This window comes from Piliocolobus tephrosceles, chromosome 10, assembly GCF_002776525.5.
Source record: "Piliocolobus tephrosceles isolate RC106 chromosome 10, ASM277652v3, whole genome shotgun sequence".
Lineage (NCBI taxonomy): Eukaryota > Metazoa > Chordata > Mammalia > Primates > Cercopithecidae > Piliocolobus > Piliocolobus tephrosceles.
This window is the reverse complement of record NC_045443.1, coordinates 101440247-101462055: the sequence shown is the minus strand read 5'-3', so window position 1 is coordinate 101462055 and position 21809 is coordinate 101440247. Positions and strand designations below refer to the sequence as shown.

Sequence of the window (21809 nt, the reverse complement as noted above, 5' to 3'; positions counted from 1 at the left end):
ATCAGTCAAAAATTATGTACTGTATTCAGTGAGGACTGTGTCTACACAATGATGTAAGCTTAGTGTGTATAAAATAAGCATAAGACACGAGGATAATAATCATTCTATATAATGTATAATATTAAATATAGTAAATAGTAATAGGAAGCATAAATTCCTCAAGGAACTGCATTGGGTTAAAGACACTCTTGAGATAATTTTAAAATTAGACCAATTATTTCTCAGACTGTTTCACAATCTTTTGAGAGATGTAGTTAGAGATGTAGAAAATACATGTTAAAGAAGCTTCTTTGTAGCTGGGCTTTTCAGAGCTAGCTTTGGAGCCAGTGAGTCAGAGCCTTTAAAATGAATGAATCTCCAAAATGAATGATGGGGGGAAGTAGGTTTAGTGCTTCCCAAGTAAATTTGTGGGGGCCCCTTTTTGAGGTGATGACTCTATTTTGAGGCTCTATGGGATATACTTGGGAAGTTATAATACTATGCCTAATAAGAACATATGTTAATAATACTGAAAGATGCTTACTTGTACAACCAGAAATATGTTTTTTCTATGCAGCAGGGATATAGAGTAATGGAGTCATAGGACCCTCCCAGAATCTGGAGAAAGCTGTTTTGTCTTTATAAAATGACATATTTGCACTATTACATATAATACTTGAGCACACACAAACGATTTTGTGTATAATTTCAGGGGATCCCAGGGGCATCTTAGTGTCTTCTGGTGACCCAGTGCTCATTTAGTTCTTCTGTTACTCTTTAGGGAAGTTTGAAGGATTGAGCTGTGCTCAGTGATCCTTATGGAGACAGAGCTCAGCATGGAGACTGTTTTCTAGATTGAAATTTGCTGCTGGGGTCAAGAAGCCTGCCTGGAATAATGATATTTTTTGGCCTGACTTTTGCTGCTGAGTGTTACGGTTTTCTGTAACTGTCGTGGAGGTGGCTGACTGATCTACCAGTTGAAATCTAGAGTTCGTTTTCCCATTTCATTAGGGTATAAATTCTGGGTGGGGTAAAGAGGAAGTGAAAAGGAAATGAAATAAATTTTTTTTTTTTTTTGCCATCTTTTGAAGGTAAGTCAAATTAAAAAATTCAGTAGTCTTCAAACTGGCACATCGGAATCACCTGGGAAGCTTGTTTAAAAATGGAAATTCTGAGGCTCTCACCCTGGAGATTCTGATTCCTAAAATATGGAGGTAAGGCTCAGGAATTTACATTTTTACAGACTGGGTTTAGAAACCAATCTTTCATTGAACTCTTAAAGACATGTGGAAACAGATATCCCCTAACCTTCAAGAGTTCTTTTGTACTTTGGCTTTCAGCAATGTGGCAGACTAGATCGTCTAAAAACCTTTTTGTATAGAATACCCACATGCTGAAAAAAATACAAAGGACCTTCTCTTGAAGTCATAACTGAACTCTGAGAAACTGGAGAAATCTCAAGGACTAATAATGAAGAGGAAGCCGAGGCCAGGTGTGATGGCTCAGGCCTGTCATCCCAGAGCTTTGGGAAGCTGAGGTGGGCATATCACTTGGGGACAGGAGTTTGAGACCAGCCTGGGCGACATGGTGTGAAACCCTGTCTCTACTAAAAATACAAAAATTACCTGGGTGAGGTGGCATGAGACTCTAATCCCAGCCACTTGGAATGCTGAGGCATGATAATTGGCTTGAACCCACAAGGCGAAGGTTGCAGTAAGCTGAGATCACACCACTGTACTCCAGCCTGAGTAACAGATCGGGATTCTGTCTCAAAAAAAAAAAAAAAAAAGAAGAGGCAGCTGAAACCTGAATGATGACCAGTCTGGAAAGTGTGACCGTTCTGGGAACATTTGTTGCCTGCTGGGAGGGAAGACTAGGCATTGGGCATGCGCGCACACACACTCTCTGTCTCTCATCTCTCTCTCTCTCTCTCTCTCTCTCTCTCTGTCAGTCGGAGACTCTCCTATAAACCTGGTGGCCACAGAGTGCTTCCTTCCATGCAGGGAGACAATAGAGAAACTTGTCTGTTTTGGTCTTTCCTCTAGGTATTTTTTCTGTGTGTTCGAGGGCAGGTTTTGGAAGTCTCCCATGACCTTGTAATCATAGGGTCGTCCTCACATGGATTTGGGTTTGAATTTATTCTTCTTATATTGTCTGCCAATCTGTATGATTGTCTGACAATCTGTATGATTCTTACATTGCTATGAAGAAATACCCGAGACTGGGTAATTTATAAAGAAAAGTGGTTTAATTGACTCACAGTTCAGCATGGCTAGGGAGGCCTTGGGAAATTTAGAATTGTAGCAGAAGGCACCTCTTCACAGGGCATCAGGAGACAGAGTGAGTGCCAGCAGGGGAAATGCCAGATGCCTATAAAACCATCAGATCTCATGAGGTTCGCTCATTATCACAAGAACAGCATGGGGGAAGCTGCCTCCATGATTCAGTTACCTCTTCCCGCCCTTGACACATGGGGGTTATGGGGATTACAATTCAAGGTGAGATTTGGGTGGGGACATAGAGCCAAACCATATCACAAACCCAACTGAGAAACTGAGTGATAGTGATCTGGCACTCCTGGTAGAAGTCAATGCAAAGTCTCTGGATAAATAGACCTTAAGCCCAGGCCTCCCAGGATTCTCAAGATTAGATCTGAGCTTACAATCCAAAATTTAAAAATACACAAATAAGCCACCATAAGGGAGAACCAGCAGAATCAGCAGACAGCATAATTAGTATTAGGAGGACTTAAGATACTAGAATTATTAAGTAAAGAATATATGTAGTGCTACCTGAGAATGTTTGAAACTTTTGGAGAAATAAGAGATGAAATGGAAAATGTGAGCAGAAAATATGAAGCTACTAAAATTATCAGGCAGGTTTTAAAAAGAACCAAATAGAAATTTTAGAAATTAAAGTTTTAATCTTTAAAATTAAAAGTTTAATGGAATGGTTTTAACTTTCAGATTAGAAAAAGAAGAAACAAGAATTAATGGTCTGGGTGATAACTCTGAGAACATTATCCAGAGTATAATATAATCAAAGAGATGGATATTATGAAAGCAGTTGACAGACTGATAGTGTGAGATGTCAAACATATGTCTAATTGGAGTTCCAGTAGGAGAGATTGGCAATTGGGGGAGAGAAAATATTCAAAGAAAAAATTGCTGAAAGTTTTCCAAAACAAATGAAAGACAGAGTCCTCAAACTTAGAATGCAAAGCAAATCCCAAGCAGGGTGAAAATAAGAAGTAATATATACAAAAGACAAAGAGAAGACCATAAAAGTAGCCAAAAAGACTCAAAGGCATAGTAGTTAAGAATATAGACCATGGAGCAAGCATACCTGGGATCAAATCCTAACTTCATCATTTATAAGCCGTGACCTTGGGCAAATGATGTCTGTGTGTCTCAGTTTCCTTATATGTAAAAAGGGACTAACAATAATACCTGTCTCTGATGATTGGTAGGTTTAAATGAGTTAATGTATGTAGAGTTTTTAAAATAGTACCTGTTGCTTAGTAAGTCCCTTGTAAATGTCAACCACAGTTATTGATGGTGTCATTACCATAAAGGACTGGGAGACTGATAGACTTTTGAACAGTGATAGCAGACCCTTCAAGACAGTAGATCACTTCAAAGTCTGACAGAAAAATATCAATTTAGAATTGTATATCTAGTTCAATCATCATTTAAGAAAGAATGTGAAGACACTTTTTTTTAAAATTAAAAGCTAAGAGCTTTACCATCAAGAAACTCACTAAAGGAACTTCTAAAGGATATATATATGTAAAGAAAAAAAAATTTTCCAAAGGTCTTAGATGCAAGTAAAAATGGAGAAAAAAGAAATTGGTAGACATGTGAATAAATCTAAACAAATATTGACAATGTTGAAATCAATCCAAAAGTAGATAGGAGAGAAGGTAAAAGACACAGAAAGAGCAAGAAATAGTATAGAATGTGATGGGGAAAATAATTCCAAATATATTAATTATCACGATAAACTCAGATTAAAAGACAGATTGTCAGATCAGATACAAGAAACAGTCCAGCTGGATGCTGTTTATAAGAGATGTACTCCAAAACAAAGATATAGAAAGATTGAGTTTAATAGAATGGGAAGAGATATCTTGGGTAAATGGTAACCAAAGAAAACCAGCAAGTTATTAATATCAGACAAATATTGAAATGATATTAAAGGGAAATACATACTATTAACTGTAAGAAAAGTTGCAAACCACAGTTCATGGGCCAGTTGTACCCTGATGTCTCTTTTTGTATATTAAGTTTTATTGGAATATAGCCACACCCATTTGTTTCTGGTTCTCCTGGATGTCAGAGGTGAGCAGTTGCAACAGAGACTAGATGCAGATCCGCAAATATTTAACTGGCCCTTTATAGAAAATGTGTTATCTGCTGAACTAGAACTACGGAAATATACCTACATGGGTGACTCTCACAAGAATCATTTTGAGTAAAAAGAAAAAAGCAAGTTGCAGACATATACCAATTATAAAATGTTTTTAAAACACATAAAAATACTATAGATTACTTGTAGGGACACACATGTATGTGGTAAAAGTCTAGAGAAATGCAGGAGAGGCCGGGTGCGGTGGCTCACGCTTGTAATCCCAGCACTTTGGAAGGCTGAGGTGGGTGGATCACTTGAGGCCAGGAGTTGAAGACCATTCTGGCCAACATGGTGAAACCCCGTCTCTACTAAAAATACAAAAATTAGCCGGGCATGGTGGCGCATACCTGTAATCCCAGCTACTCGGGGGGCCGAGGCAGGAGGATCCCTTGACCCCGGGTGGTGGGGTGTTGCAGTGAGCTGAGATCATGCCACTACACTCCAGCCTGGGCAACAGAGTGAGACTCCGTCTCCAAAAAAAAAAAAAAAAAAAAAAAAGAAAAGAAAAAAAAGAAAAGAAAAAAAAAAGAAAAAAACAAGAGAGTGGTAAACACCAAAATCTGGGTAGTGGTTATGTCAGAGGCAGGAGGAGCCTGCAGATGAGGGTGGAAGGGATTTTATATCCTACTTGGATGGTAGGGATGTGGGTGTTCTTTGTATTATCTTTACCTTTCTTTATGTCTTAGAAATAGCAAGATACATTCTTTAAAAGTCTTCCCCATAGTTTAGGTGTATGATGTTGATCCTGTGGCCATACAAGAAGGTAGTAAAAAGTTTTAAGGGAGAAACGTGCCGCATCATAATTTTCACATTTGCAGATAGGAAACAAATGCCTAAAATAGGAAAACCTAAGATTCTGGCAAGTGGAGGGGCCTCTGGAGGTCATAGAGTTCAGTCCTCTGCTGAAAGAAGAAATCCGTTTTTCCATAGACTTTATTAGTGGCCATCTGGCATCTGCTTGAGCTTGTTGTGTGATCACAAGGCTGCCCATTTTATTTTGGATGGCTGAGTCACAGAGAGTACTTCTGATTCTCCTTCCATATGGAGATAGTTGCTTAAATATGAAGGTGGTGATCATGCATCATCACTGCAACTCGCCTTTGATTTGATCATTTTGGAAGCTCAACTTTGATTTCACTCTAGTTTGTCACTATCCCTTTGAAAGTGAACCATTTGTTCCGGACCTGTGGTCTGACTGGTTCGTGGTGGAGGGAAGCAATTGGCTCTTCCTTGGTGAACAAACACTGTACTTCTGTAACTTTAAGAGTTAATTCATGTTCAGTTTGTGGCCAGCCAAATCCTGACTTTGTCCTTCTTATATTGACATGATGTAATTTTAGAGAAGGAAAACAAAAGATTTTAAAAAATCTTCTTTGCAAATAAGTACTTAGAAGACAATGATAGAATTCTATTTTTTAAAAGTCAATACTACATATTATAGCTAGGAGAGTACAGAAAAAAAGAGAGGCTGGCTGATTGATCAAGCTGGGTTTTATAGGAAATTTTTATACTTTAAAGGATTGGTCCTTGATTTGAGTAACTCTTTTTCATTTTACTAGGGCTTTGAGGAAATGTTTCATGCCAAGTGAATTGATAAGATACTGATGTATAAACCTGAATATAATTTTAATTTGTATTTAGAGATGCAACTCTCTGCGTAGATTGTAATATTTTGTTCTCATTTGAGCAGAAAAATCGACTTGAGAAACACTACTAGTGAATATTAATCCTTAGCTAAGGTAGCAGACCTTTCAAACATTTTGCCCTCAGTATTCTTTTATACACTTTAAATTACTGAAGATCCTAGAGTTTCTGTTTATACATTAGTCTCAAGTAGACTTTTAAAGAATGTATTCTGCTATTGTATTGACTGATTGTATTGGAAATTAAAACCCAGAGAATTGTAAGATATGTATTTATTGATTCATTTAATTATTTTTTGAGACTGTCTCCCAGGCTGAAGTGCAGTGGTACAATCACGGCTCACTGCAACCTCGATCTCCTGGGTTCAAGCAATTCTCCTGCCTCAGCTTCCCGAGTAGCTGGGATTACGGGTGTGTGCCACTACACCCAGCTAATGTTTTGTATTTTTAGTAGAGACAGGGTTTCACCATGTTGGCCAGTCTGGTCTGGAACTCCTGACCTCAGGTAATCCGCCTGTCTTGGCCTCCCAAAGTGCTGGGATTACAGGTGTGAGCCACTGCGCCCAGGTGTATGTATTTATTGATTCATTTGAAATACCAGTCTGTTACCTGTTAACATAAATGGCATGCTTTTTATGAAAAATTACTGTTTTCTAAAATAAAAGAAATTTAGAAGAATGTCATGGTTTTATATTTGTGCAAAGTTCTGTGATGTCTGGATTAATAGATTCTCAAATCTGATTCTGTCTATTGCAGTATCCTCTGGCAAAAGAAGTGACAGTGAAAAAGGCAGATTATCTCTGTATTTAATTTTCATTGCTTCTGTAACAAATTACCAGAAATTAGTGATTGACAACAGTACAATATGTTGTCTTCATAGTTCTGGAAGTTAAAAGTCTGAAATAGATCTCACTGGGGTAGAATCAAGGTGTTGCAGCACTGCATTTCTTTCTGGAGGTTCTGGGGGAGACAGTTTTCTTAAGCGTTTCAGTTTCTAGAGGCTCCCCACATTGTTTGTAGCCCCTTGCATTTTCAAAGCCAGCAATGGCTTTCTGAGTCTTTCTCAAATCACATCTCTCTCACACTGAATCTTTTGCCCTCCTTTTCCACACTTAAGGACCCTTGTGATTACATTGGGTCCACGTGGATAATCCAGGCTAACTTTATTTGAAAGTCAGCTGATACCAATCTTAATCCATCTGCAACCTTAATTCTCCCTTGCCATGTAAGGTAACATATTCACAGGTTCTAGGGATTAGGACATGGACCTCTTTGGAGGGCCATTGTTCTGTCTGCCACATCTTAACTACATTATGAGAATAGTTTTGACCTCAAAGATTCCCTGGAGAGGAGGTCGGGGAGGTTTCCCAGATTATGATGGTAACTGCTGATCTAGGAAAAATTATCTGTTGAATGCATGAATAGAAAAAAGAAGGGACTGACAGTTATGAAGCACCTACTTTCAGCCAAGCACTGTGCCAAACATTTGACCTGCATTGTAATGTTTAATGGCTGTGTGACTTTGGGCCAGCTACTTTACTTCTTAGCCTTATTTTTTACCCCATCTGCATATGAGGGATTGTAGTATCCACTTCATGGAGTTCTTGGGACGTTAATTGAGGTGACGAATGAGAAGTACCCGGTGCACAGCATGTGGATGGCATTTATATAGGCACATATATTTCTTTTCTACTTCCTGCATACTCTAATGAAACATTTTTGAGATTGCCTATTTTTTGATCGTTTGACTTGGCTCTCTTCTCTTCGACAGGGTCTTGCTCTGTTACCCAGGTTACAGTGCAGTGGCACAGTCAAGCTCACTGCAGCCTTGAATGCCTGGGCTCAAGGCATCCTTCCATCTCAGCCTCCCAATTAGCTACCTGTGCCTGGCTAATTTTGAAAATTTTTTGTAGAGACAGAGTTTTGATTTGCTCCTCAGGCTGGTCTTGAACTCCTGGCTTCAAGCCATCCTTCTGCGTTGGCCTCCCAAAGTGTTGGGATTATAAGTGTGAGCCACTGTGCTGTGCACAGTTTTCTTTTTCTAAGGACTTTTTCCCTTGAAGCTGAATGTACTTTTCTTTTTGATCAGTTCTGTTGAGTTTTTAAAGATTTTATTTTTAAAGATTAGGTTGTCATTAAATCATTACTATATTTAATTTTATTTCAAATGTAGTTGTGTGTAGTTTTATTTTTGTAACTTCAGGAAGTGTGATGGATTCCTGTGGAGTAGTCAGAATTACAGATACTACTTACAGGGTAATAAGGGGTATAATTTTAACTTTTGGTGGGGATAGTGTAAATGTCATGTGCATTATTAGTCGGATGAGTAATTCTATTTGTCATGGATTACTTCTCCTTGGAGACAATGCAAAATATGTAAATGAATGGAAAAATGAATATTTCTTCTTAGATTATCAGACACAATAAAAGTGACTCTTAAATTGCCTCTTCCTGGGCGGTATGCCCAGCCCCATGCCAGGTTCCTCTGTCTTACATCAGTGTGATATTTGGTGGTCTTCCCCACTGCCTGTGATATTGTTCTGTATTTATAATCCCCTGTGCAGCATCTGGCACATTGTAGGTATGGAAATGCTTATTGAAACAGATTTCCTATGGGTCTAGTAAATGGGAAAACCAATTTACAAGGATACTACATATTGTATGATCTCATTGATGTAAAATTCTGGCAAATGCAAAGGAATCTGACCAAAAGAAAATGAGTAGTGGCCTGGGGATGGTTAGGGGTGGAGGGAGGGTGGGCTGGAATTTAAGGGAATGTGAGGAAAGGTTAGGGGGTGTTAGGTGCTCATTGCCTTGATTGTGATGATGGCATCACAGATGTCTCTGCAGTATATGTCAAAACCAATCAAACCGTATACTTTATGTGCAGTTTATTATATTGCATCTCAATAAAACCATAAAGTGAAAATACAGAAATAAGAGAAGGACTCTAGTTTAGCCTGGCTTGAGTCTGGTACCCATCTCAGGAGTGGCCCAGCATGTTCTGTCAGGTGTTGTGCCCTGGACCAGCAGCTGTGACTGGAGGGGCAGGTCCCAGAAGAAACTGGGGAAGAGTCACTTATATAAGGATTGGAGCATACTGGGCAGGTAATCCTATCAATGTTCACTTTCACTGTGGAAAGGATACCTTGGGCGTTTTGTTTCGTCTCGACATACGCCATTGGACTATTGCAGAAGTAAAAATGACTTAAAACCGAGTGGTTATTAGAGATACTGGAGAAAACAGTTTCTGGCTAAAAATTTACATCTCTTTAAGGTCTAGCAGTTATACACTCTTAAGAATTGTCATCTCAACCTTGGCCTTCAAAGTCGCAGTTTCTATTCAACTGTTTCCTTTATTGTAATGAATTATTAGCAGAAAGGATATTAAGTGGACACAACTATATCAAATAACATTTGTTGGTACTAAGTGTAACATACCAAAACAAAAATTGTGAAATTGTATTATGATCAACTTGTTCCCTAGCATATCAGAAGAGGTTCACATTTTTCAACCATTAATAGCAGAACTGACTGTACTGCCCTGTGCCTAGCCTTGCTGGACAGAAGGAAGTTGGAACTTGGTGAAAGTTGCTAAGAGATAAATCACCTGAACTAGGGTGCCTTTTTCTTGTAGTTTTCATAGTTACAGATGTGAATTTTAAAAGTTGAAAACAGGACCTGAGTTCACCTGTAGTGAGATAATGGAAAAGGTAAATACTGCCTCAGTGTAGACACAAAAAATTGCCTATGCTTATTTTCACATTTCCAATTCATAGGTATACTTTTAAAAGAAATTTTGAAACCTTGATGTTTTCAGTCTACACATGAACTTTTAAAGGAGAATTTGAAGCCATGTTAAATAAATATGAAATCTTAGAGTATTTGGAATATCTGGGAGTATTTTTGAAGTATGTGAATATTATGTAATATAAACAGAAGTTGAGATTTGGTCCAATTAGGGAAAAACAAATAAACAAAAACCCAAAAAACAAAAAAATGCTCTTTTTTGATTTAGGAACATAGAAATAGATATTTAAAATGTGACCTTGAGCTGTTAATTTCATCTTCATTTTCCTCTGTGAAATGGGTGTAATTGTGTCTCACATTAAGTGAGGTCGTGTACATTGCTTCATATAATGCCTGGTATGTAGTAAATGCACATAATTATTATCCACTGGATTAACTTTTTGGTTGACTGAGCACTGGGGAGATTCACAGAAAGCTTCTTGGTACATGGAAGATAGCGGAGAATGGAGGCTTTTTCTGTTTTTTTTGTTTGTTTGTTTTTGTTTTTTTTTTTTTTTTGAGCTTCTAAAATTCTCCAGGAAAATCTTCTCCTCTTCCATTTCTTCTTCAGGGACTTTTGATCTGTATATTCTTTTTTTCTAGAAAAACAACTTGAAATCTAGGACATATACCAAAAAGAAAAATCATAACTAACTAGAGAAAAATGCCATCTTAGTGTCTCTGGGATTGTGATTTGCTTTATCAATATAATTGAACTTTTAAGGATTTTCAAGTGTATCTCACCTTCTATGATGATATTCTTGTTAACACACTTGGGTTTCTGAGTACAAGTATCTGAGATGTACATTTGGGCCTCCAGATGGAGCATGTTTTCCCCCAGTTTTTGCTTTATTAATATCAATGTAACAAAATCTTTGCATATAAATCTTTACCTACATCTCTATTTCCTTAGCATAGATTCCTAGAAAGGATTACTGGGTCAAAGGGTATGAATATTTTTAACAGACTCTTGATATGTATTGCCAAGCTGTTTTCTAGAAAGCTTGTTCTAATTTATACTCTTAAACAGCTAGGAGTGAAGCTGCCCAGGTACTGGCACAAGTTTCCGTTATTACAGACAAATCAAGAATAGAGCATCCCCAAAACAGCACACACAGATAGCACTACCACTAGCAGCAGGAACACTGCTGCAACCTGACAAGAGGAAAATGACTTCTTACTTTATTTCTTAGCCAAATAACACATGCTTATTATAGAAAACCATGTAAATGAAATAAAGACAGTAGAGACATTTGTAATTCCACGTGTTGAGACACCTGTTAACTGTGTTTACTTGTTTTAATTTGCTTTTTTTTTTTTTTGGTAATTGGAGTGGTTGAACGTTTAGTTTACCAACTATTTCCTTTTGTATGGATTTTTAAAATATTAGGAATACTAGACCATTGCTGTTTGTCTTTTCAATTTTTTGGTCTAATATACTCAACTCTTTTCCCAAATTGTTGTTTTGATATTTTTAGATGCACAGGTGTTAAAAAATCTTGTGTTGCAAATCTGTCGGTAGTTTTCTTCGTGATTTATTCTGTTGCTTTTTTTTTTTTTTTTTGGAAAGTTATGTTTTATTCAGAGATGAAATAAATGGTGATCTATATATTCTTGTTTTTAATGGGAAAAAAATTTTAAACTCTGGCTCACATGGTGTTTCTTTTTCTACCTTTTTAATGTTTGAAATTTTTAAACTCTGACTCACGTGGTGTTTGTTTTACAGCATAATTTGAAGGAAAGTCTTACTTGACATTCTTTTCACATAGCTGTTTGGTGTTTATGCATACACATTAGACAAAGACAGACTATTCCAGGCAGATGTAACTCTGGTCAGTATTCAACCACAGCATATGTTGGAGAACACAGAGCAGTGGATGACCCATCTTGTTGAAAGTAGGGCAGGGAAGGAGAATTTAATATTGGAGAAATGGATTAAAGTATACATTGGGAATGCCTTTGATACCAGATTAAAAAGTTAAAATTTATTGTCAGAAGTTTGAGTGGCTGAATTTTCTTAAAATAAACCTTTAGTAGAATTCGTTTGGATGTAAGCAATAGAAAACTTAACTCTTTCCCGTTGGCATCTTTTCTACGTTGCTAGCAGTGGCCCCTCACATCTCCAAATTTATGTTCTCTTAAATCTACCTTTGGAAGAAAAGAGTGCCTCCTCCCTCAAATTCCCTTACAAATCCAGCAATTGACTCGATTGGACTTATTGGTTCACTTTGGCTGTAGAGAAAGTGTGATGATTGGCTGGAGGGGATCCTATGTCCGCCTCAAACTAGTCAGCACTGGTAAGGGAATTCAGGTACTCCGTTAGGTCAGGCCTAGGTTACATGCCCTCCTTCTGGAGTCAGGAATGGAACCCCGTGAGACCATACAGTGTGAATGTTGGGGAAGAGAGGTTTCCCAACAAAATCATGGTGTTTAAGGTTTATCAGTCAGGATAGGCTAGGTTATGCTGCAGTGACAAGCAACACCAAAATCCCAGTGGTTTATTACAGACAGCTATAACAAAGCCTATTTCTCGCTCATGCAGAGTCTACTGGGGGACCCCCACAACTCTGCAGGGCAGGGCAGTCAACTCCATGTGTTGGCTTAGCCTTCCATCCTCCTCTTCCTCTTGTAGTGTTTGTATCATATCTCCATGATAGGCACGGTAAGGGAAGGGAGTGTGTACTGCTCTAGAAGTGACACATGTCTCTTATGCCTGTGATCTGTTGTGACCAGAGCTGGCCAGAGTCAGGGGTGAGGCGTGGAGGGAGGATTGTGATCCTCCCCATGTTCCTGGAAAGTGGAGCCAACTGGACGGGAGCAAGAATGAGATGGCACAGCTGCACTGAAGGGGCCCAGACACCCAGTGCCCACAGCCATCGCTTACTACAGGCAGCCTTTGGGACCTCGGTTTTTCAGGTCCATCCTTTGCACCCTCCTGTCTTTATCTGACTGGTTCCTGGGATAATGATGAGAGCAAGTAGTGCATTTGGTAAACTTTTAGAGCTCTCCAGTGCTGTGTGCCTAAGGCACATCATATTTTTTAAAACATTAAGAATAATCATTGACATCAATCAGGCCATGAATTTCTGCTCGGTGTTGTCTCCACACACTACTTGACAGCTCTGCCAAGCTCTAGGCCTGTACTAAGGGAGAGACATTTAGCATTTATGAGCATTAAAGAAGACAAAGTACTTGGCAAAATTGTACCTTCCAAGCTCACATCTTTACACAGCTTAAAAATGTTTCCTTGAATAAGTGGAAAGTATCTGACTTCTGTACCAGAATGAGGTTCTGCCTTCTTTCATATTCTCTCTCTCTCTCAATAGAAATAATAAAATTTAGACAAGAAATGGTATTTTTCTGTGGTGGCCTTAAAAAAGCAAAACAAAATGGAGCAACCACTGTGGAAAACAGTAGGGCAGTTCCTAAAACAATGAAAAACAGGATTACCATATGAGTCAGGAATTCCACTTCTAGGTATTCACCCAAAAAGATTGAAAACGAAGATTTGGACAGATATTTGTATGTTCATAGCAGCATTATTCATAACAGCTGGAAGGTGGAAGCAACCCGACGGCCTGGTGATTGATAAATGGATAAACAAAAGGTGGTTTATATCTACGATGGACTGTGCAGCCTTCAAAAGGAGGGACTGACATATGCTACACCGTGGATGAACTTTGAGGTCATTATGCAAAAAGACAAAGACTGTATGACTCCACTTTTATGAGGTTCCTAGAATAGTCGGATTCATAGAGACAGGAAGTGGAGCAGTAGTTGCCTGGAAAGCTGGGGTGAATAGGGAATTGTTTAATGGGTACAGAGTTTCAGTTTTGCAAGAAGAAAAGAATTCCAGAGCTGGATGGTGGCGATGGTTGCACAAGGTGAATGTACTTAAGGCCACTGAATTGCACTCTTAGAAATGGTTAACATGGTAAACTTCATGTAATGTATATTTTGCCACAATAAAAAACACAAAAAGCCAGAACCAAAACAGAAAGCTTACCAGTTTTTCCTATAGGTTGTTCACCACATTTCCCAGTGTTCTGTGGGATAAGCAGACGAAAAGCTGGAAGCTGCTGAAAGCTGGAAGTGCCAGGGGCCTCCCAGCTTGCCACACTGTGTGCTGGAGGGTGCACAGTTTCCAGCTCAGAGTGGCTTGTATTAGAACTGAGTTTTGCTCAAGCTCTGGCCACAGCAACAGAACTGTCTCTTCATTTGTTTGTACTGATTTTATAGCCTTGCTGTCATCATCCATTACGTACAAAGGAATTCACTTTCTAAATTGGTACCCACTCTGGTTTCTCCTTTGAGAAAGTACCTAAGTGACTAGTCAAGAGGCATTCAGTTTATACTTTAGAGTCTAAAGTTTAGCCAGACTCTTTCTCTTTTGTGAGTGGTTGGCATTCTTTTCTTTTGCTTTGTAATTATTCATGTCTGTTCTTAACTTTTCTTCCTCAAGTTTGCACGGGGTGCCAAGATCCCTTTAAGATGCTGCTCCTTGTGTTCGAGGATGACACCTTAAACATCCAGGCTTTCAGGTGATGATGTCATGTGATGTACGTGTCTCAGGCTTTCACTCCCGCAGGGGAATTCCCATGCGGCTTTTGGAGATGTGCTGATCAGTCACGATTTTCTATCATAGTAGTTTTTCCTTGAGGGCTTTGCGTAGTCTTCTCAGGTAGCAGGAAGGGAGGGAGACTTTCTTGCCAGCACCATTTCTAAATATAAACTTCTAATTAAGCAGGCTGTTCGAACCTCCCTTGGAAAGGTCATTTGTGAAAGTGGAGCTTTTGGTCACTCTGTAAGTGATCCCACTTCACTTGCATCATATGGACGATGCCATGTGGTCATATTCAGAAAATATCATCAGCAATGGCCCATTGATTTATGTAAGGCCAGCAGATCTTCGATGTTAGATATCAAAGAGCTTGGGTCTGCCAGCTTCTCCTCTTCTCTAGGACCAGTTCTTGTGAACTGTCTGCCTCTAAGTTTCTTAAATGTCTATAACAGATATGTCTTATTGGCAAAAGAAAAATGAAAGCCATAGCTCTTGTGGCTGGGTGCGGTGGCTCACGCCTGTAACCCCAACACTTTGGGAGGTGGAGGCAGGCAGATCACCTGAGGTCAGGAGTTTGAGACCAGCCTGGCCAACATGGTGAAAACCCTGTCTCTACTAAAAATACAAAAATTAACCGGGCATGGTGATGTACACCTGTAATCTCAGCTACTTGGGAGGCAGAGGCAGGAGAATTGCTTGAACTTGGGAGGTGGAGTTTGCAGTGAACCGACATTGTACCACTGTACTCCAGCCTGGGTGACAGAGTGAGACTTCATCTTAAAAAAAAAAAAAAAAAAAAGGCCATGGTTGTTGTCTCATTGATTTTGATGAAAGAAAAATGAATGAAGAAATGGAATTGTTAGTGAATAGACTGTTTGGGTTTTCAGTAGGCTCAGTCACATCTAGATTGTCAGTGTGAGTGAAATTAATTTATTGATTCGTATATGTGCCTTCACAATGACCTGGAAATTCTGTGTAGAGATATAAAGACTTGGTTTTAATAAACTAGGTGCAATGTGGGAACTTAATTGGGAGACATGAATAGGCTTTAGGGGATGAACCCCATGAAATTTTCTACAAAATCTGCACGTGCATGGAGAGGATTCCATGGCTTCTGTTAGGTTTTGAAAGGGATGCAGATCTCAGAGCTGTTAAGGAGCCTTGTGAAATGCTCAGAATACCTCACCGTGACTGGGTTGGTCCCTGACTGGGGCCTCAGTGCCCTGGTTAGAGCTGTTACTATGCAAGCAGAATGCTTCTTGAACGTTTCAGGTGGCTCTTTAGAGTGAATGTGGATACTACGTGCCATTCATAAGTCAGAAAGAAGTGAACAGAAAGGAAAGGGCAAGCCCAGACATGATGGATTGACTTTATTTTATTTTAGGAAAAAATGCACCTGAAAGGGAGTTAAGAACATAGATTCTGGAGCCAAACTTCCCAGGTTCAAATCCCAACCCTGCCATGTGGTACTGGTGTATCCTTAGCAAATTGAGTAATTTCCATGCGTCTCTAGTGTCTTTGTTTGTGAAATGGTGATAAAGTAGTATTTGCTTCCTAAGGTTGTGGGAAGGATTAAATGAGAGAATGTAAAGTCTTCTTGATACATGTAATAAATGGTAAGTGCTTAATAAATATTAGCTGTTATAATAGAGTCAGGTGGTTGTCCTTAGTAATGTGAGAAGTAGTAAAATATGGACAGTTCAGGTTTTATGTACATGTACCTATCTCCAAAAAATCACCTGCCTTCAGCATTTGTCTGCCTCTGAGCTATTTCAAGAAAATTTTGGTGCATAAACATCATAAAAGGTGAAAAAAAAAACTGTCATATATAATTTTAGCAAAATAGGGTAGTCCGTGTTTTTGTCATAAAATATTGGATGATTGTGTTCATCATGTTAAAGGTTAACCAGATGAGAGTATCACTTTTTTTTTTTTTTTTGTCTTTTGAAATATATTGCTCAGTCTTTGATCCTGAATTTCATCTAGGATATGGTCTTGGAGGCCTCACCATCTGAGACGTCACCCTTATGGTTGGTTTCCCTGTCATCATTAGGCTGTAGAGAACTGCCGTCTCTTTCTGCATTCACCTCCTGGCACATCTGGTAACTGTGAGATGTCTTCTCCTGTCAGCTTTCTGTTTGCCGTTATGGATGGAAAATGAAAAACTGATTTCTCAACAGTGTTCCATGAAAGCAAAAGCAAAAAAAAAAAAAAAAAAAGACTGCAAAGGTGGTGTTTTCAGACTTCTTTTATATCTTCTTGAAGGTGATGAAGTTCTTTGCGCAATGCCATGAGAACTGAAGAATGATGTCATAGTGATGACTTGTTTCACTATTGCACTATCTTAAGTGATTTCTTATTCTCCTGCTTTCTTATTTTAGTCTTTTAAAAAATCACAGGTGGCGGCCGGGCGCGGTGGCTCAAGTCTGTAATCCCAGCACTTTGGGAGGCCAAGACGGGCGGATCACGAAGTCAGGAGATCAAGACCATCCTGGCTAACATGGTGAAACCCTGTCTCTACTAAAAAAATACAAAAAACTACTGGATCCTTTCCTTACTCCTTATACGAAGATTAATTCAAGATGGATTAGAGACTTAAATGTTAGACCTAATACCATAAAAACCCTAGAAGAAAACCTAGGCAGTACCATTCAGGACATAGGCATGGGCAAGGACTTCATGTCTAAAACACCAAAAGCAACGGCAGCAAAAGCCAAAATTGACAAATGGGATCTAATTAAACTAAAGAGCTTCTGCACAGCAAAAGAAACTACCATCAGAGTGAACAGGCAACCTACAGAATGGGAGAAAATTTTTGCAATCTACTCATCTGACAAAGGGCTAATATCCAGAATCTACAAAGAACTCAACCAAATATACAAGAAAAAAACAAACAACCCTATCAAAAAGTGGGCAAAGGATATGAACAGACATTTCTCAAAAGAAGACATCCATACAGCCAACAGACACATGAAAAAATGCTCATCATCACTGGCCATCAGAGAAATGCAAATCAAAACCACAATGAGATACCATCTCACACCAGTTAGAAATGGCAATCATTAAAAAGTCAGGAAACAACAGGTGTTGGAGAGGATGTGGAGAAATAGGAACACTTTTACACTGTTGGTGGGATTGTAAACTAGTTCAACCATTATGGAAAACAGTATGGCGATTCCTCAAGGATCTAGAACTAGATGTACCATATGACCCAGCCATCCCACTACTGGGTATATACCCAAAGGATTATAAATCATGCTGCTATAAAGACACATGCACACATATGTTTATTGCGGCACTATTCACAATAGCAAAGACTTGGAATCAACCCAAATGTCCATCTGTGACAGACTGGATTAAGAAAATGTGGCACATATACACCATGGAATACTATGCAGCCATAAAAAAGGATGAGTTTGCGTCCTTTGTAGGGACATGGATGCAGCTGGAAACCATCATTCTTAGCAAACTATCACAAGAACAGAAAACCAACACCGCATGTTCTCACTCATAGGTGGGAACTGAACAATGAGATCACCTGGACTCGGGAAGGGGAACATCACACACCGGGGCCTATCATGAGGAGGGGGGAGGGATTGCATTGGGAGTTATACCTGATATAAATGATGAATTGAAGGGTGCTGACGAGTTGATGGGTGCAGCACACCAACATGGCACAAGTATACATATGTAACAAACCTGCACGTTATGCACATGTACCCTAGAACTTAAAGTATAATAAAAAAAAAAAATACAAAAAACTAGCTGGGCATGGTGGTTGGCGCCTGTAGTCCCAGCTACTTGGACGCTGAGGCAGGAGAATGGCGTAAACCCAGGAGGCGGAGCTTGCAGTGAGCTGAGATCCGGCCACTGCACTCCAGCCTGGGCGACAGAGTGAGACTCCGTCTCAAAAAAAAAAAAAAAAAAAAAATAGGTGGCAATAATTGAGAGGTAACGATGAAATAATTCTAATAGTAAAGTATTTCAGCATATTGGAAAAATAAGATCACCAACATCCCCTATTGCATCTTTGATTTTTTAAAAGGGTCCAGTAAACTCATGGAAATTGTAAGGTAGAACGAATTTTTGAAAGGCTTCCAAGAAAAAAATAGAAATCATGAAGTAGCAATCCTTACAAATAGTTAGAACTGCTCAAAAAAGAAACCCAAACCTAACATCCAGTGGGCCCTGATGGTAGAAGGTAGTCACACATCTACAAACCCATCTGAAGGAAATCATCTGAAAGGCGAAGATTAACACATGAAGATGCTCATTGCAATGTTATTTTTTATTAAATAGGAAAAAACTTAAATGTGTAACTTAGAGTACAGGCTGAACATCCCTGATCTGAAAATCTAAAATCTACAGTGCTCCAAAATCTCAAACTTTTGCATACTGGCATGATGCTCCAAGGAAACACTCATTGGAGCATTTTGAATTTCAGACTTTTGGATTAGGGAGCCACAATCGGTAGGTATAATGCAAATATTCCAGAATACAAAAAAATTCAATATCCAAAATGGTTCTGTTCCCAAACGTTTTGGATAAGGGATGCTCAACCTGTAGTAGGCTAACTATGGCACACCAATATGTATGTCAAAGTCTCATGTAATAGTTTATTCTCAAAAAGTATAGGCTCATGATTGAATATTAAATTTAGTGAGCTCAATGCAAACCTGTATATATAGTGTGAGGTTAGCTATCCAAAATATATACATAGAAAAATGTTGGCAGCAAATACATAAAATGTCAGTAGTTTTTTTCTGGGTGGTGAGATGACGTATGATATTTAGATTTGGTTAACTGTACTTTTACTTTCCAAAATCTGCAACATGTATTTTTTAAACAAATCCTTTTTGTGATGTTGAAGCAAATGTTCATTTTTGGTAGCAAATGTTCTTTTATTGAGAAATAATTTATATACCATACAATTTACCCTTTTAGAGTCTCCCATTCAGTGGTTTTTAGTACTTTCACAAGAGTGTTCAACTATTACCATTGGCCAGGTACAGAGGCGCATGCCTGTACTGTAATCCCGGTACTTTGGGAGGCTGAGGTGGATGGGTTGTTCCTGAGCCCAGGAGTTTGACACCAGCCTTGGCAACACAGGGAGACTTTGTCTCTACAAAAAGTACAAAAATTAGTAGGGTGTGATGGTCTGCACCTGTAGTCCCAGCAACTCAGGAAGCTGAGGTGGGAGGATCGCTTAAGCCCTAGAGATTGAAGCTGCAGTGAGCTGTGATTGTGCCACTGCACTCCAGTCTGGTTAACCGAGTGAGACCTCATCTCAATCCCCCAAAACCACCACCGCCATCAATTTCAGAACATTTTCATCACCACAAAAAGAAATTCTGTACCCATTAGCAGTCAGTGGTCCTAGGCAACCATGAATCTCCTTTCTGTGCCTGTGGGTTTGTCATTTCTGTATGTTTCATATGAATAGGATCATGCAACATGTGGTCCTTTGTGGCTGGCTTCCTTCACCAGCATGTTTTCAAGGTGAAGCAAATCTCTTTTGTAGTCTAGTTTACTCATTTTTTTCCTTTAGAAATCATACTAACCCTTATTTATTATGTAATGTATTTTTTTTCTTTATTTCCAGAATTGGTTCCTTCCATTATGAGCAACTTGTTGAATCCAGATGCCATTTTCTCAAACAATGAAATGAGCCTGTCAGACATTGAAATCTATGGCTTCGATTATGATTACACCTTGGTGTTTTATTCAAAGCACCTCCACACGCTGATATTTAATGCTGCACGGGACCTTCTCATCAATGAACACCGGGTAGGATCAGAGGAACATTTCAGCTTCTTCCTCCCCTTTTCCTCTTAGAACAGCCTTGAGCTGACATGACCCCATGTCTGCCACAGAGAAGTCGTTTAATAAATTGTTGCTGAATGAATAAGTAGATTTTGTTGCCTTCCAAATAACTCTTACCTGGAAGATGATAGTTTTTTAAAAAAAAAATCTTTAGATGTCTTTTGGCAAAAGACCTTCCCAAGATGTGCATTAATGGAGATTTGGCTGTAGATATTTACATTCTCGTCTTTCACGGAACGACACGGTGTCTCCTGGAACTTGATGAATTGGCAGCCTGCCTGTTGAATTCTGGTTAGGAGGAATTCCTCAGATGTTAGGAGATGTTTTACCTTCAACACCTATTTGAATTGCTAAGAGCAAAGCATATTTGAATGTCTTTCTTCTGATATGTAGTATTGTTGAGAGTTTTTAATGAGGAAGGAAAAAAGAAAATATGCAACCCTATCATTTTTTTCTCTAGTCTGATTTGAGTACACATTTCAGGAAGCAGGATAAGAAGTGTCCTCAGAAGTCTTGTGGGCCATACCCTTTGAGACCTCTCCTGGGAAGTACAGCTCAGATCTCCATCTCAGACAGGTGCACGTTGCCCTGGGAGGAGGTTCTGATTTTTGGGAAGTTCTTCCATGGGTTGAACAATTCTGCTTTCATACAGCTCTCACCATTGACCTCTTTTCTTCCTTAATTTATTGCTTCACATGTTTCTTAAGCCTCCTTGTGCCAAGCCCTGCAGTACAAGCTGAGAAGATAAAGATGAGTAGGAGACAGGCATTGCCCGTAAAGAACCAACAGCCCAGTGTGGTCGTCGGTCACGTGGGCAGATCAGTTATGCAGCCTCCTAGTGGAGGTCTCCTTAGACATCGGTTGTGTCTGACTGTGATGGTTAGAACAACTTTCTCTGCCTGAGGGAATTGGGGAAGCAAAGAAGGTGATATTTCAGCCAAATCTTGAAGGAGTTCGCAGCAAAGGAGGGCTGAGGGTGGGTATGAGTAACTTCTAACCCCAAATTATGTAAACTACTGTTTTATATTTAACCGTTCGAGTACCAGACATATAATGAGCTAGTGTTGTATAGACCAGCCATTACGCCCTCCAAGACTTTTCCCAACTTGATCGTTCTTAGCTCTTTTAACCGTTCTCATTTGTCCTCTTTTCTTTTCATCATCCTAGTCATCTTCCTTTGTGTGTGCTCTGGTTTGTTTCTCTTAAATGTGAGGCCTTGAAAATGTTACCCCAGGTGGGGTCCGGCTAGAGTGGAATAGAAGGAGACCATCACCTCCCTTGTTCTGGATGCCATATTTTTATTAATGCAGCCAAAATTCTCCTTAGTCTTGGATCCTAACCATTTGATTCAGCATATTTTCTGATCCCCCTCAGCTTTTGGTTATCAGTGGATTTAAGCAGCTCATTTTGTCCATATCCAAAATGCAGTCATGGCATTTGCCACAAAGAAGCTTCCTTTCTGCCACTAAGCCAGCAGCTGGCTTTGTTTAGTTATGGCCACTTTACTAGATGTGAAACCACCTAGCCACTTGGCATCCAGCGGCAGATCTCGTTTGTTCAAGGGACTACTCTCTTCCATCTAAACTGCAGTCCTTTGCCTGGAT

The 21809-nt window shown here is 39.2% G+C and overlaps 1 protein-coding gene across 1 annotated transcript in view; it reads left to right on the top strand.

Annotated features, from left to right (window-relative positions):
* Window positions 1–21809, top strand: part of NT5DC3 (5'-nucleotidase domain containing 3) — a 65477-nt gene that overhangs the window by 7603 nt on the left and 36065 nt on the right. Inside the window, exon 2 of the mRNA XM_023189400.1 lies at window positions 19985–20169. Within this exon, the coding sequence (XP_023045168.1) occupies window positions 19985–20169 (185 nt within the window). The remainder of the gene's footprint in view (window positions 1–19984; window positions 20170–21809) is intronic.